Genomic DNA, 17,384 nt, shown 5'->3' with positions numbered 1-17,384 from the left:
CCCAGGGGCCCCCCGGGTCTCCCGGGGCGAGGGGGGCCCCCGGGGCCCCCGGGGCCCCCGGGGCCCCCGGGGCCCCCGGGGCCCCCGGGGCCCCCGGGGGCGCGGCGCAGCGGGGGGCCCCTGACCTGCTGCTGCTGCTGCTGAGCGGGTACCGCGCTGTGGTGCTGGTCTACGAGGAAGCTGTGGGGGCCCTGCGCACTGTGAGCATGCACAGCTTTGCAGATTTGGGGCCCAAGGCCTCTGCAGTAAATGCCTTTCTTGGGGGCCCCCCCCACCTCAAGTTGGTGGATGAGGGGCCCCTCTCCGCCATGAAGGGGGGCGCCTGGGGCCCCGAGGGGGCCCTCACAGTACCCGCGGGTCAGTACCCTGTTTCGGTGCTGCGCGCCTTCTGCAGGGCCCTCGTCATTGACCTGCAGCCGTACGGCCTGGGGGCCCCCCTGGGGGCCCCCAGGGGCTCTTCCGTAGGGGGGCCCCTGGGGGGGCCCCTACGGGGGCCCCTTGGGGGGCACTTCGGGGGGCCCCTGGGGGGGCCCCTGGGGGGCCCCCATGAGGGGCCCCCTTCCAAGGGGTTCCTTGCGATGATGAGCGTTGACTTGCTGCATGTTGTTTGTCTTCATATTGTTGTCAACGCAGAGGGGCCCCAGGCGGCGCCGGCGCCTGCAGCAGCAGCAGCAGCAGCTGCTGCTGCTGCTGCTGCTGCAGCGCAGGGGGACAGTGCTGCTGCTGGGGCCCACATGTCTCCCTCTGCAGCCCATCATGGGGCCCCCGCTAACTTGCTGCTGTCTCCCGCGGCGACCACCCCCTTGCAGGCTGCGTTTGCTGCAGCAACAGCAGCAGCAGCAGCAGCAGCAGGTGGAGGGCTCAACAAGGCACAGCAGGGTACTCCGTGGAGCCCAGAGGGCCCCTGGGGCCCCTCGGGGGGCCCCCCAGGGGGCCCCCCGGGGGGCCCTGCAGGGGGCCCCCCGGGGCAGGACACGGGCCCCTTAGGAGCTGCTGGGGCTGGCGCGCTGAGCAGCGTGCCCCCAGTTGCGTTTTTTGCTGCTGCAGTGCAGCGTCAGCAGCAGCAGCAGCAGCAGCAGCAGCAGGCAGCAGAGGAGCTGCAAAGCCTGGGCGAGGGCGGGGGGCCCCCGGGGCCCCCAGAAGAGGGTCCTGGGGGGGGCCCCTCTGCACTGTGGGGCTCCCACAGCCTGCTGGGGGGGGGCCTCGCTGTGTCTTCATGTTTCTTTTTATCTCTTGTAGACGATTTGCCTCTTCCTGAGAAGACAGCAGCAGCAGTGGCTGCTGCTGCTGCTGCTCCAGGGGCCTCTTTTGGCCCGGGGGACTCGACGGCGGCGGCAGCAGCAGCAGCAGCAGCAGCCACTGCAGCAGGAGCAGCAGGCCTCCCCTACCTGCTGCACGACATGGCGCCAGTTTCTTCGCTGCTGCTGCCTGCTGCTGCTCTTCTTGTCTCTCAAGGGCCTCGAGAAATTGGTTTAATTCCATTTGTGGGGTCTGCAGGAGCTGGGGAAGTATCGGCGCTGCTGGTGTCTGTACACCCGGAGGAGCGCGACATACAAATCGTCGCGAAGGTGGGCCCCCGCCCGCGAGGGTTTAGGGTTTAGGGTTTAGGGTTTAGGGTTTGGGGACGGCGCACGCTCACGCGGGCAGGGACCCGCAGCAGCTCCTGCTGCTGCACGCGATGGTCAACTGCGCATGCGTCGCTGCTGCTGCTGCTGCTGCTGCTGCTGCTGCTGCTGCTGCGCAGATTCCGCATTTGCTGGTGGACACTTTCAACCTGCTGCGGGTCCCCGCTGTGCCCCACGGGGTCTTGTGTCTGTCTCCTGACACTGTCTCCTTTTTTTCGTTTGGGGGGGGGCGTTGTGGCGGGGGGAGCCAGCGGCTGCTGGAGGAGCAGCAGAGCAGCAGCAGCAGCAGCAGCAGCAGCAGCAGCAGCAGGGTCGCAGGCATCACCCACGTGCTGCACCCCGCGGGCCTCGTCCGCAAGGACCTGCAGCAGCTTCCTGCTGCTGTGTTCGACCAGAGCCGTCTCCGACTCCGCCTCGAGGAAGGTGCTGCTGCTTTCATCAGCAGCAAATGTCTGTTGCTGCTGTCGGCGGACAACAGGCCCGCGCTGGCCCACCTAGTGAGCCCCGCTGCTGCTGCTGCTGCTGCTGCTGTTGTTGCTGCTGCTGCTGCTGCTAGTTTGAGCATTTAACAGTGGCTCACTTGGTCTGCTTCCCTAGGAACTCGCTGGCGCCACTAGGCAAGCAGCAGCGCCAGCGGCAGCTGCACCTGCAGCAGCAGCAGCAGCAGCAGCAGCAGCAGCAGCAGCAGGTGCAGGAGCCAGGTGCGGCTGGCTGCACGGGGAGCTGCTGCTGAGGAGACAGGAAAGCAGCAAAAGGCGTGTGTCTCCCTGCAGGTCGTTGCTGCTGGCCTTGGGGTCTCTGACATTATTTGGACTGCACTTGAGGTCTGTGCCCCCAAGGGGGGCCCCCCCCTCGAGCTGCAGGGGGCCCCCGCATGCGAGCTGCCGGGGCAGCTGCTGCTGCCGCGGTCGGACTCGGTTGCTGTGTGGCCTTCGCCAGCAGCAGAGACTCAGGTGGGCTGGTCCCTTGAATCCTGCTGCTGCTGCTGCTGCTGCTGCTGCGTTGCAGCAGCAGCGAGAGCCGTGGCTGCTTGCTGCAGCAGCAGCAGCAGCGCCGCGTTGCTTCGTGCTTGTTTGCTGCTGCAGGCCGCGGAAAAGGAAGCAGAGAGCTCAGGCTTCAGCAGCAGCAGCAGCAGCAGGCGGTACTTGGTGGCCTTCGGTGGCAGGGCCCGGGAGGGTACAGGAGTGTGCGTGGCTGCAGCAGAGCCGCAGCTGGTGGGGCCCCCCAGGAGGCCCTGGGGGGCCCCCCCGGGGGCCTCCCGGGACCTTCAGGGCTGCGGGTCAAGTCTTTTTGCTGATCCGGGAACAGCAAGGGGGGTCTCGTCGCTGGAAGTTTGCTGCAGCAGGGTGCCGGAGCTGCAGCAGGGCCCCGGAGGCGAGCAGCAGCAGCAGCAGCAGCAGCAGCGGCAGCAGCAGGAGCTCTTCACCACTGACGGCAAACAACTCATTGAGATCTTCCCTGATGGTTCAGTTGACCTTGCTTACCAAAGGGCCCCCATCTTGAGGTATGGGGAGCTGCAGCAAGAAGACGAGGGGCCCCTGCCAGAGTCTTCGCCGCTGGGTTACCTGCAGTGGCTGCGGCAGCAGGCCACTGCAGCAGCAGCAGCGGCAGCAGCATCGGCGCCGCCTGCTGCTGCTGCTGCAGGGGCGGAGGAAGCAGCGAAAGCAGCAGCAGAGTCCGCGCCGCAGGGCATCCCGCAGTCGATTGCTGCTGCTGCCGCTGCCCTGAACAGCAGCAGCAGCGCCTTCAGCTGCAGCAACAGCACCAGCTGCAGCAGCACTGACCTCGACGCAGAGTACCCTGTGGGCGACAACCTGGGCCTCGTGGGGGCCCCCGGGGGGCCCCTGCTGCTGCCTTCTTTTCGTCTGACAGTTTCTGACTGGCTGAGGCCCCAAGGCTTTGCTGCAGCTCGCTGCGTGACTTACCTGCCGCTGCCTCCCCTGGAGTCTTCTGCGACGATTTCTGCGGGCCACCCTCAGCAGCAGCATCAGCAGCAGCTGCTGCTGCAGCAGCAGCAGCAAGACCTAGAGGCCTTCTGCAGCACATCAGGAAGCAGCCGCTTTCTTACTGCTGGAGGGCTTTGGCCCCACGGCGCCTTGACGGCCCTCCAGCGAGCTGTGCCCTGCCGCAGTCTTGCTGCTGCCACCAACCTAGAAGGGCAGCCCAGAATTGTGTGGGCCCTGCAGCAGCAGCAGCAGCAGCAGCAGCAGAAGCAGCAGAAGCAGCAGCAGCAGTTGCTGCTGGTGAGTAGCGACCCGCGCATGGGACTAGGAGAAACCCGTTTGCTGTCCGTCCGTGGGGGGAAACTCGTCGACATCACTGCAGCAGCAGCAGCAGCAGCAGAGAGCAGCAAAAAAGACACCCCAGGTGCTGCCTTTTCTCTAGATGGCCCCACGCTGTTTGCTGCTTCGCTGCTGGGGGGCCTCGTGCTGCTGCAGCTGACAGCAGAAGAGCTGCGGGTAACGGGGCCCTTGGGGGCAGCCGCTTTGTGCCTCCCAGTCGACATGACGGAGCCGCCTCAGCAGCAGCAGCAGCAGCATCGACTGCAGCAGCAGCAGGCTTCGCAGCAGCAGCAGCAGCGGCAGCTGCACGATGAGAGCCAGCTAGAAATGCAACAGGACGAGGCGCAGCAACAGCATGAAGAGGAGGCGCGTCACCTGCAAGAAGAAGAGATCCAGCAAGAACGCCAACAGCAGCACAGCAGCAGCAGCAGCAGCAGCAGCAGCAGCCCAGCAGCAGCAGGAGATGCGCTGGTCTCAGTGGAGGCAGAGAGAGACTTGTATGCGTCCATGGAGGTGGATGCAGAAGGGGGCATTGAGGGGACCTCACCTCAGCTGCCCCACGCAGCAGCAGCAGCAGCAGCAGCAGCAGAAGCAGGAAGCATGTCTCCCTTTCTTGACACAGGCTGGGCAGCAGCAGCAGCTGGTGGCGGAGTTGCTGCTGCAGTCAGAGGCAGCGCGGCAGGCGACTGGGTCTGCGCCGTCCTCGACGACTTCCGCCTGCGCTTGTGGCACATTGACCTTGCAGCAGCAGCAGCAGCAGCAGCAGCAGCAGCAGCAGCAGCAGGCAGTGAGGCTCTTGGCGAGGGGGACCCGCAACTGCTGCAGCAGCAACAGCAGCTGCTGCTTCAGGAAGTGCCTCCTGAGGCAATGCCGTGCTGCATGCGCGGGCAGGTGAAAAGTGCGCAGCTGTACCTACACCCTAGAAGCACTCCCCTCTCTCCTGCTGCAGCAGCAGCAGCAGCAGCAGAGGTCTTGTGCTGCCTCGTGACACTTGAGGGACCCGAGAAGGCCCAGACACTGCACGTGGTGTCTGTACACCGCATGCAGTGTCTCTTCAGCTCAGTCGACCTCCGCCTCGTCTCGCCGCTGCTGCGCAACTGCGGGTCCTGTGCGCAGCTGCAGCTGCAGCAGTTGCTGCTGCAGCAACACTCAGTGCAGCAGCAAGAGGCAGCAGCACTAGGCGGAGCTCCAGAAAGCACCAGCAGCAGCAGCAGCAAGAGCACAGATGCTCAGCTGCGCGAGGACATCTTACAGTCGCCTGGAGCTCATGGAGAGACAGCAGAGGGACCTCCACAAGAGCAAGCAGCAGCAGCAGCAGCTGCTGCTGCTGCTGGGGCAGCAGCAGCAGCAGCAGCAGCAACACTTGCTGAGGAGGGCAGTTTGGACGCCAGGCGCTCCGTGACCTGCATAGCTGCGGACCCGTTGCCTCTGACTCGGCCAGAAGAGGGCAGCATTTCTGCTGCTGCTGATGCTGCTGCGTCAGCAGCAGACCGTGAGGCAGCAGAAGGAGCTGCAGCAGCAGGTGCTGCTGCTGGGGAGCTACAGGAAGAGGTCTTGAGCGCCGAGCTGCTGCTGCTAGACCCTAGAAGTGACGAGGGCCCCACACTAGTGGTGTTCCTGACGGGGCGGCCTCCACTCATCTACCGCGGGTTTGCTGCTGCCTCTGCTGCAGTTGCTGCTGCAGCCGTTGCTGCAGCAGGTGCTGCTGACGCGGCTGCAGCAGATGCTGCTGACGCGGCAGCAGCAGCTGCCGCTGCTGCTGGAGAGTCGCTGCAGCTACTCAGCAGTGCCTCCTTTCCAACAGCCTTCCGGCTGCAGCTGCACAGCTGCACTGAGTGCATCCCTTCTCTGCAAAAGCTCCCAGCAGCAGCAGCAGCAGCAAAAGCAGCAGCAGCCGCAACAGCAGCTGCTGCTGAACCCTCCGTGCAGTTTGCTGTTTCCTCGGGCTACGCCACAGCCCCGCAGCAAGTGCAGCAGTGGGGTGGCGGGGTGAGCCTGGTAGTGCCGCCATTGCCGCTGTCGGGCCAGCAGGAGCAGCAGCAGCAGCAGCTGCTGCAGCAGCTGCAGCAGCTGCCGGTGCTGTGGCTCTGCAGCAGCCGCAACCAGCTGTACGTACACCCCAACGAGCGCAGAGACACCCTCAGCGCCGCCAGCTTCACCTGGGCGGGGGGCCCCCCAGGGTCTTTCGCAATGCTGCATAAGGGGGGCCCCACTTTGTGTCTGTCGGACATTGCTGCTCCTTTTGACAAGTTTCGCTGCTCCCCGGAGCCAGCAGCAGCAGCCACAGCAGCAGCAGCAGCAGCAGCAGCTGAGGAGGCCCCCAGTACCCTGGGGCCCTTCAGGCTCGATGGGCCCCTGCCCTCTTCCTCTTTCTTGCTGGGGGCCTCTGTGACCCATGTGGCTGTGTCTTCGGGCTCTGACTACGTGCTGCCGCTGCAGTACAGGAGAGACGCAGCAGCAGCAGCAGCAGCGTCAGGGGGGGCCGCCGCAGCAGCAGCAGCAGCAGCAGGCGCGCCTGTGGGGCGCCTCGTCGCGGTGTCTCTACACCACCCCACAGAAGAGACAGAACAAATCAAAGCTGTCCTTGAAACTCGGAATGCCTTGCAGCGGGCGCACTTGGCGCTGCTGGGCCGTTCTGGGGAAGCAGCAGCAGCAGCAGCAGCAGCAGGAGCGGCCGCTGCAGCAGGAGGCGGCGAGCTGCAGCACGACGAGGGATGGGGGGGCCCCCAGGGGGGGGGCCCCCTGCCCGCGGCCGGGGGGCCCCCTGATGGCCGCGTCCACCCAAACCCTTATTTAGCTGCATGCGTTGATGGCCGCGTGGAGGTGGAGGGAGAAGAAGGCAAGCAGTTCGAGCTGCTGCTGCTGCACCAGGACAACCTGCAGGCGCCCCTGGGGTGAGCCGCGCTGCTGCTGCTGCTGCTGCTGCTGCTGCTGCTGCCGCTGCTGCTGCTGCTTTTGGGGGTGGTGGTGGTGGTGGTGGTGGTGCTTCTGCTGCTGGGTCGCCTGCATTTGCTGCTGCGTCGGCTTTTGTTTGTCTCCTTCGCGCCGTCGCTGCTGCTGCTGCTCTTCTGCTGCCAGTTCGTTTGCTGCAGCTGCGCTGCTGCAGCTCCCATTTGCTGCATTGGCTGCGGGCCCTGTGAGCTTCTGTGCTTTAAGCCTCACCTCCCTTGTCGCTGCTGCTGCTGTGCTGCTGCTGCTGCTGTGCTGCTGCTGCTGCTGTGCTGCTGCTGCTGCTGCGCTGCTGCTGCTGCTGCGCTGCTGCTGCTGCTGTGCTGCTGCTGCTGCTGCTGCTGTGCTGCTGCAGTTCGTTCTTGTTGGGCCCCTGCGAGGAGGTGACTTCGCTGCAGTTTGTGCTGCTGGACGGCGTGGAGTTTTTGGCCGTGGGAGTGGCGCAGCCGCTGGGGGAAGGAGTTGCTTCTGGGGGTCGTTTGCTGCTGCTGCGGCTGCCCCCGCTGCTGCCCTACGGGCACGCAGCAGCAGCAGCAGCAGCAGCAGCAGCGGGAAACCATCGGCAAGAGGTGAGAGCCTGCACCCCAGAAAACTTAGCAGCAACTCTGTCTTTATTTTATCTAAAACTTAGCAGCAACTCTGTCTTTATTTTATCTCCCTTTTTTCTCCTCTTGTCCCTCTCTTTGTCTCTTTTTTCTTCTTTTATTTTCTCTTTTCCTTTCCTTTTGTCTTCTTTTGCCTCTCTCTTCATCTCTTTCTGTCTCTTGTATTCTTTTTTTTGTCTCCTTTTATCTTTTTGGGCTCCTTTGATCTTTGTCGTGATTTCTTGTGTCTCCTTTAATCTGCTTTTCATTTTTTCATTGCCTCCGCTTGTTGTTTTGCTGCTGCTGCTGCTGCTGCTGCTGCTGCTGCTGCTGTTCAGGAGGAGGGTTTGGGTCTTTTTTCTAGTTTTGTTTTCGAAGGTCCTGTTTGCTGCCTCGGCTCTTTTGCCCCTTCTTCAGCAGAAAGACACTATTTGCTGCACTCCGTCGGCCGCCGCCTCTTCATCCATGTAGGGTTTAGGGTTTAGGGTTTGGAACTAGGGTTTAAAATTTGATATTAGGGTTTAGGGTTTGGGACTAGGATTTAGGGTTTGGTGATCAGGGTTTACGGTTTAGCCACTAGGGTTTGGGGGTTTGTGTAGGGTCTTAAGTTTGGACCTAAGGTTTACGGTCTAACCACTATGGTTTAGGTTTTGGAAAATAGGGTTTGGGGTTTGGCGAATAGGGTTTAGGGTTTGGCGATCAGGGTTTAGGGTTTGGGAATTGGCGATCAGGGTTTAGTGCTTGTCGACCAGGATTTGGGGTTTGGTGACTAGGGTTTAGGTTTATTGTGGTTTAGGGTTTGGCTGTCAAGGTTTTGGACTGAGCGACTAGGGTTTAGGATTTGACGATTAGGGTTTAGGGTTTCGGGTTTTCGCCTAGGGTTGCCCTCTGGCGGCGGGGAGGGGTCCAGGGTTTGGCATTAAGTGGTTAGGGTTTAGGGTTTCAGCTTTAGGGTTTTTCTGATCTTTTTCTTTTTTTCTTTTTGTCTTTGTTTTATCTCTTTCTCTTTTCTGTGTTCGTGTCATCTTCGTGCTTTTGCTTTGCTTCGTTTGCCGCTTCATCTTCTGCTCTCTGGCATCATTTCTGCGGCTTTGTCGCGTTAGCTGCTGCTGCTGCTGTTGCTGCTGCTGCTGCTGCTGCTGCTGCTGCTGCAGGAAATGGACGGAGACCTTTTGGCCCGCGGGGCCTTTGCAGATGTCGGCGTTTCCCTTTCGGCTGTTTCCTCTTTGAAAAATTTTCTTGTTGCAGGAGACCTCTTCAAAGGAGTTTCGTTGCTAGCGTTAGCTGCTGCTGCTGCTGCCGCTGCTGCTGCTGCTGCTGCCGTTGCTGCTGCTGCTGCTGCTGCTGGTCTGGGTGCTACTGCTGGTCTGGGTGCTGCTGCTGCTCTTGGTGCCGCTGCGGTTGCTGTTGGTGCTGCTACAGTTGCTGTTGGTGCTGCTGCTGCATCTGTTTCTGCTGCAGCTGTTGCTGCTGCTGCTGCTATTACTTCTGCTGTTGCACCTGCTATTGCTGTCGTCTGTGCCACTGCAGTTCGTGTTGCTGCTATTGCTGCTGCGTCTGTTGCTGCGTGTGCGCCTGGTGTTGCTGTTGCTGCTGCGCCTCTTGCTGCTTCTACGTCCGCTGCTGTTGCTGCACCTGCATCTGCTGCTGCTGCTGCTGCTGCTGCAGCTGGCGCTTCGACTCCGCTTCGGACTCGAGGCGTCTGGAGCTTGTCAGCCGCTGTGTGGCTCACTGGCTGCTGTCAGTGACTGCATGCGACGCGGTCTCCCTAGAAGACAGAATCTGTGGGGCTTTTGCTGCTGCTGCTGCTGCTGCTGCTGCTGCAATTGCTGCTGCTGCGCTGCCCAAGGCGCACAGGTTTTCTGCTGTTATCATCTATTTGTCTGTTGACTTGGCTAGTTAATGGCACTTTGATGACTAAATCATTCTTTAGTTTTTTTTTAATTACTTCTTGTCCCTCTATCAGTTAAGACTGCAACCTTCTGCTGCTTCACGTGGGCCGGCTCTTGTCAGCCGCGCATGCATACATGCATGCATGCATGCGTTTGTTTGGGGCTTTGAGTCCGTGCATGCATGCATGCGTTCTTATTTGGGGGCTTTGGGGCTTTGGGGCCTCAGGCGTTGTTGCTGCTGACCCCTGGGGCAACTTTCGCCTCTTCTCCATTAATGACTCCAAGGAAGCCTCGCCGCCCATGCTCCAGCAGCTTCAGGTTTGCTGCTGCTGCTGCTGCTGCTGCTGCTGCTGCTGCTGCTGCTGCTGCGGCTCCTGCACTGCTGCAGCTGTTCCGGCTGCTGCTTCTGCTGGGCTTATCTGCGGCTATAGCTTGTGGGCCTGTTGAGGCCACCGATGCTTCAGGGGCTGCTGCTGCTCATACTGCCGTTGCTGCCGCTGCTGCTGCTGCTGCTGCTGCTGCAACGAAGTCTGCCTTTTCTGTTGCTGCTTGCTGCAGGTGCTGCGCTGCGACTCGGAGTCCATGGAAGCTGACTCCCCAATTGTGGCCTTTAAGCAAACGCAGACCGAGCTCGGAGACGTTGCATGCGTTAGCTGCTCGAGCTGCTGCTGCTGCTGCTGCTGCTGCTGCTGTTGCCGCCGCTGCCGCTGCTGCTGCCGCTGCTGTAGCTGCTTTTGCTGCTGCAACTGGTAAACGTGTAGGGCGCGGGCTGCTGCTGCTGCTGCTGCTGCTGCTGCTGCAGGCTGCGTGGACTGCTGAGGGGGGCATTCTATCATTCCGGCTGGTTGATAGCGCCTCCTCAGATTTGCTGCTGGAGCTGCAGGTTTGCTTCTTTATTTCCTGCTGCTGCTTTGCTGCTGTCTCTCTTTATTTCCTGCTGCTGCTTTGCTGCTGTCTCTCTTTATTTCCTGCTGCTGCTTTGTTGCTGTCTCTCCAGCACTGTGTCTTCTTTCGTCTTGTGTCTTCTCGTCTCTCAGCCGCTGTTCGTCCACTTCTTCAGCTTCTACTGCCTTTGCTGCTGCTGCTGCTGCTGCTGCTGCAGTGACGTTTCGTATTGTTGCTCACGTCCTGCTGTCACTTTCGCTGCTGCTGCTGCTGCTGCTGCTGCTGCTTCTATTCAGGGCTGGCTAGAGACATCTTTGCCCTCAGAGTGCGGATTGGGCCCCACAGCAGCAAGAGTCCCTGCAGGGACTCCCTCTGTGCACTTGAATTTATGGATAGCGCAGCAGCAGCAGCTGCTGCAGCAGCAGCTGCAGCAGCAGCTGCAGCAGCAGCCGCTGCAGCGGCCCCGCGCGCAGGACCAGGGCAGAAGCCCTGCTGCAGCATCGGCAGCATCGACAGCAGCAGCAGCAGCAGGAGCTGCGGCTGCTGCAGCAGCAGACGCAGGGCTGCTGCTGCAGCAGCTGGAACTCAAGGCGCATGCTGCTCTCCGCTCGCGGCTGCCGCTCTTCGCTCCTTTGCTGCGCTGCTTCTGCTTCTTATCTGTCCCTGTGCAGCAGCAGCTGGCAGCAGCAGCACCTCCTTCGTTGCTGCTGCTGCTGCAGCACCGCTTCGGTGCCCCGGGGGGGGGCCCCCAGGGCCCCCAGGGCCCTGAGGGGCCCCCCGGGGCCCCCTTTTCTTGGGTATGTTTGAGCTTAAAAGGTTTTTTTGTCTATTTGTTTATTTGCTTCTTTCGAAACTTGCAAATGCTTTTGGGCTTTTCCATTTGCTGCTGTGTCCCGCAGGCGGCGCTGCGAGGGGCCCTCGCTGGGGGCCCCCTGAGGGGCCTCGACTTGCCCTCTGTACCCTTCAACTAGCTGTTGCTCTTAACCAAGGGGGCCCCTGGGGGGCCCCTTAAGGGCCCCTTGGGGGCCTCCTGTGGGGCCCCTTGAAGAGCCCCCGGAGTTCTCCCAGGCCTTCTTTGGGGGGCCCCCGTCACAGCGCCTGGGGGTACCCGCAGCGATGGGGGACCCGTAAGCTGTGGGGGCCCCCTAAAGGGTGGGGGGCCCCCGCCGCTCCCGGGGGGCCCCCCTGTGGAAGGGGGGCCCTTGAGTGTGGGGGCCCCCAGGGGCCCACGCGGGCAAGCCGCAGTTGCTGCGTACCCCATTTTGGGGCTTTTTTGCATGCATGCAGCCCAGGGCTGCTATGCGGCGTTGCCGCCGATGGTTTGTGTCTTTTAATCAATTAAGAGACAGATTTTGCTGCCCCCAGGATAACTGCTGGTTGGGTGGCGGGGCCCCCGCAGTCTGGGGCCTGGGGGGCCCCTAGGGGCCCCCCAGGGGTTCCCAGAGTCCCCCAGGGGCCCCCGGAGTCCCCCCGGGGCCCCCAGGTGCCCCTAGCATGCTTCTATGGGAAACTCCGAGGGGCCTATAAAGGGCCCCTGCGTCGAGCCCTAGGAGGGTACTGGGGGCCCTGAGGGGCCCCTTTTGGGGGCCGTCAGGGCCCCCTTGGGGGCCCCCTTGGGGGCCCCCTTGGGGGCCCCCCGCAGGGAAACTAAGGAACTCAATGAACGCGTTAGGCTTACGGTTGAGACTTTAGATAAGGGAAGAGGCAGCAGCAGCAAAGAGAGCGCAGCAGGAGGCATTCAGGAGACAAAAAGAAGCAAAAAAGAAGACATAAAGGGGCAAATAAAGAGACATAAGAGGAGAAATAAAAGGCCCAATAAGTTGCTATCAACGGGGAGGCCGCTGCTCCAGTTTTGAGTACCCCCGGACTCTGAAGGGGCCCTTGAGGGGGCCCCTGGAGGGCCCCTTTCGGGGCCCCTGAGGCGGCCCCTGAGGCGGCTCTTAGAGGGCCCCTGAGGGATTCTTTGGGGGCCCCTAAGGGGCCCCCAAAGGGACCGCGGACGCCCCCTCGCCTGACGGCCAGAAGGGCCTCCTTATGTACCTTCATAGGGTCTGGGGGGCCCCCAGGGGGCCCCCGGGGGCCCCTCTGAGATTCTGAGGGTTCCTCTTTATAGGGCCCCCCTGAAATCCCAGAGGGCCCCCTTGGAGGCCTCGTAGGGGGCCCCGCAGAGGGCCATAGGACCTTCTGGGGGGCCTCACTGAGAGCCATGGGGCCCCCTAAGTGGCCCCTAAAACAGCCTCTATGAAACCTTTTTGTACTCGCCTGCGTCCCGGGGGCCCCTGGAGCCCCCTAGGGCCCCCCGGGGGCCCCGGGGGCCCCCGGGGAATCCCAGGGCCCCCCAAGGGGACCCAGGGTCACCCCAAGGGAACCCAAGGGCCCCCCAAGGGAACCCAAGGGCCCGCTGGAGGGCCCCGTGGGCCCTTGATGGGGCCTCCCGAGACGCTGAAGGCTCTTTAGGTCCTCTGGGGGCCCCCCTAAGGCCTCGGCTCGCAGGCCAAAGGACTTTCTAAACCCTAAACCCTCAGCTTTGCGGGTTTATTTCCTTTTAATCTAGATTTAAGAAGTACCCACACAGCAACAAACGCCACCATGGGGCCCCAGACCGTCTGGGGGCCCCCATAGACCTCAAGCCCATCTTGGGGGCCCCCTGGGGCCCCTAGTGGGGGGCCGTAAGGCCGAAAAGAGGGCCCCGAATAGCCAAATTCATTTTGTTTATTTACCTTTATTTAATATTAAGTATAATTAAAATAATCGAAGTCTATTTAACAACAAATAGGAGGCCTTCTTACAGTACAGAGCTGCTTGGGGGCCCCCGATGGGGGCCCCATAAGGATCTTGGGGGGCCCCCCTGGGCTGCAGCTGCTCTGGGGCCCCCTTGTTGTTTATCCCCTGCTATCCCTTCAGTGTTTAATCGACAAATTAATTAATTTATTTATTATTTTTTCAAAATTTATTCACCTCTTTAATGCCTTCATGATCAATTGCCTGGCAACACCGCCCCCGGAACCCCCAGCATTTCAAGGTTTGAGGCTCAGCGTTTAGGGTTTAGGGTTTAGGGTTTAGGGTTTACGGTCTAGGGCCCCACTGCGGCGGGCCTAGCCCTTCTGGGCGTTCTCCCCTGCAAGCCAGGGTTCTTTTTAGGGGCCCCCGGGGGCCCCTCACCACGGGGGCCCCCCAGTGCTCTTGAGGGGCCCCCAGGGGTCCCTGGTGCCCGTGGGCTCTAGGGGCCCCCAGGGGCCCCCATAAACCCTTGAGGGCCCCCAGGGGCCCCCAGAGACTCCCAAGGACCCCAGGGACCCCCAGGGACCCACGAGGGCCCCCAGGGCCCCCCAGGAACTCCGGAGAGCCCCCAGGGAGCCCCAGACACCCCTGAGGGCCCTCAGGGGCCCCCAAGGAGCTCCCAGGGCCCCCAGGGGCCCCCAGAGCCCTTTTTCAGGGCCTTGGGGGCCCCTAGGATCCTCTTCTTGGCTCTGGAGGCCCCGGAGGCCCTCAAAGCCTGTGCCTAATTTGCAAAGGTAGGGGCCCCAGGAGCAAAATTAAGAGACAGTATGTGTTTTGCTTTTAGGACTCCGGGGGCCCCCTAGGAAGACAGTACCCTTTTTGCGTTTAGGGGCCCCAGGGGCCTCTTAAAGCGAGCCTTCATTTTCTCCTTAGGGGCCCCTGGGGGCCCCCTAGTGGCAGTACCCTTTTTTTCTCGGGGGCCCCGGGGGCCCCCCAAAAAGACAAGAACTTCATTTGGTCCTGGGGCCCCAAATGGGGAAGTTGTCTCTTTTCTTTTCGACTCGGCGGGGCCTCGAGGGGCCCCTATTGAGGGAGCTGAAGGCCCTGCCTTGCTTGGCTGCTGCCCAGCCAGCAGCAGCAGCAGCAGCAGCAGCAGCAGCAGCAGCAGCAGCAGCAGGTGAAGCAGCAGGGGCCCCCCGCCTGGTCGTGAACCCTGGGGGGGTGCTGCTGCAGCAGGTGCGGCCGCAGCAGGTGCAGCAGCTCTGCTGCGGTGTACGTACAGCTGAGTGCGTGTGGCTGCGGCTGTGGGGCCCCCAGCGCTGCAGCAGCAGCGAGCATTTGCTGCTGCTGCTGAGGCGCACGAATTGGAAAAAGGTGAGAAGCAGCGCAGCAGCAAACAGGGGGCCCTTCGACTCTTTTGCTGCTGTTGCTGCTGCTGCACTCGGCCTGCGATTTGCTGCTGCTGCTTAGCTGCTGTTGCTGCTGCTGCTGCGCGGGCGTCAGCAGCAGGCGCTTGAGGCTTTGTGGCTGTGCGTGCACTCGCAGCCATTCCCTTTCCTTCATAGCCCTGCTGCTGCTGCTGCTTCTGCTGCTGCTGCTGCTGCTGCTGCTGCTTCTGCTGCTGCTGCTTCTGCTGCTGCTGCTGCTGCAGTACATTCAGCCGCTGTCCGCGCTGCCGCTGCTGCAGCTGCGGGTTGTCTCCATCGACTCTCCTATAGGAGACAGTCCGTCTTTGCGTGCAAAACTTGCAGCAGCTTTGGAGGAAGCAGCAGCAGCAGGAGAGTCTGGGGAAGCAGCAGCAACAGCAGCAGCAGCAGCAGCAGAAGCAGCAGCAGAAACAGCACTTGCTGCTGCAACCCACCGGCTGCGTGTCGTCTGCGTAAAGGGACAGGCCCTAGCGGACCTGCTGCTCTCAGGGCCTTTAGACCCGCGGCCCTACAGGTACCTGCCGCACCTGCCAGCAGCAGCAGCAGCAGCAGCAGCAGCAGCAGCAGCAGCAGCAGCGGAGGGAGGGGAAGGGGGTGAGAGGTGGGAGGCCGCGGACGCAGCAGCGCAGAAGCGCGCGGCGCTCGAGGAGCTGCAGCTTGCTGCTGCTGTTGCAAAGCAGCAGCAGGAGGCACGCGCAGCAGCAGCAGCAACGGCACCTTGGTCACTCACTGCTGCTGCTGCTGCTGCTGCTGCTGCTGCTGCTGAGCCAGCAGGCGCCGTCGCCCCCTCTCTGTGGGGCTCTTCAGGGGGGCCCTGCGAAGGGGCCGTGGGCCATCAGCAGCAGCAGCAGGAAGAACAGCGGGAGCAGCAGCAACAGCAGCAGCCGCAGGAGCAGCAGCAGCAGCAGGAAGAACAGCAGCAGGAAGAGCATCAGCACCCGGAGCAGCAGCAACAGCAGCAGCAGCAGCAGCAGCAGCAGCAGCAGCAGCAGCTCAAGGACTCCAAGCCGGGGGGCCCCAAGGGTTTGCTGCTGCCTCAATCAGCAGCAACTGTGTCTATGATGCGGCTGCTGTATCTAAGGGGTGGCTGGGCAGCAGAGGCTTTGGCCCACAGAGCAGCAGCAGCAAAAGAAGCATCTGCAGCAGCAGAAGCAGCAGCAGCAACACCAGGAGCAGCAGGAGCAGCAGAACCTTCTTGGGAGGCAGCAGACTGGACAGCAGCAGGCACGGAGCACGAAATCGGCGATGTGTCTCTTGCTGCTGCTGCTGCTGCTGCTGGACTTCGCAGAATCTTCAAGCGAGAGAAACGCATTGTGGTGAGCCTCAAAGCAGCAGGCAGCAGCAGCAACAGCAGCAGCAGCAGCAGCAGCAGCAGCAGCAGCAGCAGTGCCAAACAGGTGGAGTTCATCTTGAGTAGCTCGCATGCCTGTGTTCCCTTGTGTTTTATGCTACTGCCGCTGTTGCTGCTGCTGCTGTTGCTGCTGCTGCTGCTGCTGCGGTTGCTCCTATTGCTGCTGCTGCTGCTGCAGATTTGGGATCCGTTTTGCGGCAGCGGCAGTTTGCTGCTGGAGGCTGCGCTGCTGCTGGGAGGCCTTTCCCCTTCTTGTGCTGCAGTTCCCTCTCCCCGAGACACCGTGCCTGCGGTGTACGTACACCCGGAGGAGCAGCAGCAACTGCAGCAGCAACTGCAGCAGCAGGCCCCAGCAGCAGCAGCAGCAGCAGGGCTGGGGCCCACACCCCGCATAACACTTGTGGGCACTGACGAGAGGCCCCTGCTGCTGCAGGCAGCGCAGCAGCGACTGAAAAGCTTCTGCAGCTTTTTCTACGGAGGGCAGCAGCCAATGGACCTAGAGACGCAGCAGCAGCTGCTCGAGCAGCAGCAGCAGCAGCAGCAGCAGCAGCAGCAACTGCAGCAGCAGCAGCAGGGGGGCGCCTTGAAGTGAGGCAGTGCTGAGGCGTGAAAGTGACCTACTGCTGCTGCTGCTGCTTCTTTTGTTGCTGCTGCTGCCACTGTCGAATGCCTCCCAGCCAGTGCGATAGACTGCATCTTCTGCTGCTGCTGCTGCTGCTGCTGTTGCTGCTGCTGCTGACTCAGACCTCCATTTGCTGCAGGGTTCTTTTTGGCGTCTCCTTTCGAAGTTTCTCCGTTTGTGTCTGGAGCTGTCATCTTAACGCAAGTGCCGGGACCCAGGGAAGCAAAGGTTAGCAGCAGCAGCAGCAGCAGCAGCAGCAGCAGCAGCAGCAGCACCCGCAGCAGCAGTAGCAGCAGCAGCAGCAACACCACCACCACTGGTAACAGCAGCACCATCAGCAGCAGCACCACCTCCCCTACCACCACCACCACTGCCATCAGCAGCATAACCAGCGGCATCACCAGCAGCAGCAGCAGCAGCAGCAGCAGCAGCAGCAGCAGCAGCAGCAGCAGGTGTGTGTGTCGATGTGCTGCAGCTGCTGCGGAGTGCGCGGGGAAAAGCTTTTGACTTTTACGAAAAGTTTGGAAATTTGGTGAAGAGCCAAAACTGCTGGAGAGAAGTTTTTGTTCTTGTTAAGGTGCAGCAAAGTCTTTTATTTTTTTAATTCTTTTTTCTTTTATTCTTTTTTAATCTTCTATTCTTTTACTCTTTCTAATCTTTGTTTCTCTTATTATTTTCATCATTTTTATTCTTTTATTCTTTTACTTCTTTTATTCTCTTATTTTTTTACTGTTTTTTTTCTTTTATTTCTTTTTATTCTTTTTGTTTTTTTGTTTTTTTCATCTTCTACCTTTTTGTCGCTTTTATATTTCATTTAACTCTTTTAATCTCTTTTTTGTTCTTTTGCACCTCTTTTAATCTCCTTTATCTCTTTTAAATCTCTTCTTAAATCTTTTAATCTGCTTTTGATATCTTTTAATCCTTTTTAATATCTTTTTATCCTTTTTATTTCTTTTTTCTCTTTTTATTCTTTTAAATCTCCTTTCATGTCTTAAAACTTTTCTTTTTCTTTTTTCGTCTTTTAAATGCCTCCAATCTTTTGTGCC

General features: G+C 60.9%; 1 protein-coding gene across 1 annotated transcript; it reads left to right on the top strand.

The window, feature by feature from the left end:
• Positions 1–206: 206 nt before the first annotated feature.
• ENH_00064780 (hypothetical protein, conserved) lies at positions 207–11,188 on the top strand (the record flags this gene model as incomplete). The annotated part of the gene is made up of 12 exons (XM_013582210.1): positions 207–1,568; positions 1,745–2,122; positions 2,399–2,578; positions 2,711–6,801; positions 7,212–7,425; positions 7,779–7,907; positions 8,595–9,009; positions 9,559–9,650; positions 9,891–9,980; positions 10,135–10,215; positions 10,514–11,014; positions 11,117–11,188. The coding sequence occupies 12 exons, from the start codon at positions 207–209 to the stop codon at positions 11,186–11,188; spliced, it is 7,605 nt and encodes a 2,534-aa protein (XP_013437664.1).
• Between the last annotated feature and the right edge of the window lie 6,196 nt (positions 11,189–17,384).

The sequence above is a fragment of the Eimeria necatrix genome, genomic scaffold, assembly GCF_000499385.1.
Source record: "Eimeria necatrix Houghton genomic scaffold, Enh_scaff594, whole genome shotgun sequence".
NCBI classification, from domain to species: Eukaryota; Apicomplexa; class Conoidasida; order Eucoccidiorida; family Eimeriidae; genus Eimeria; species Eimeria necatrix.
This window is presented reverse-complemented; position numbering and strand designations above follow the sequence as displayed.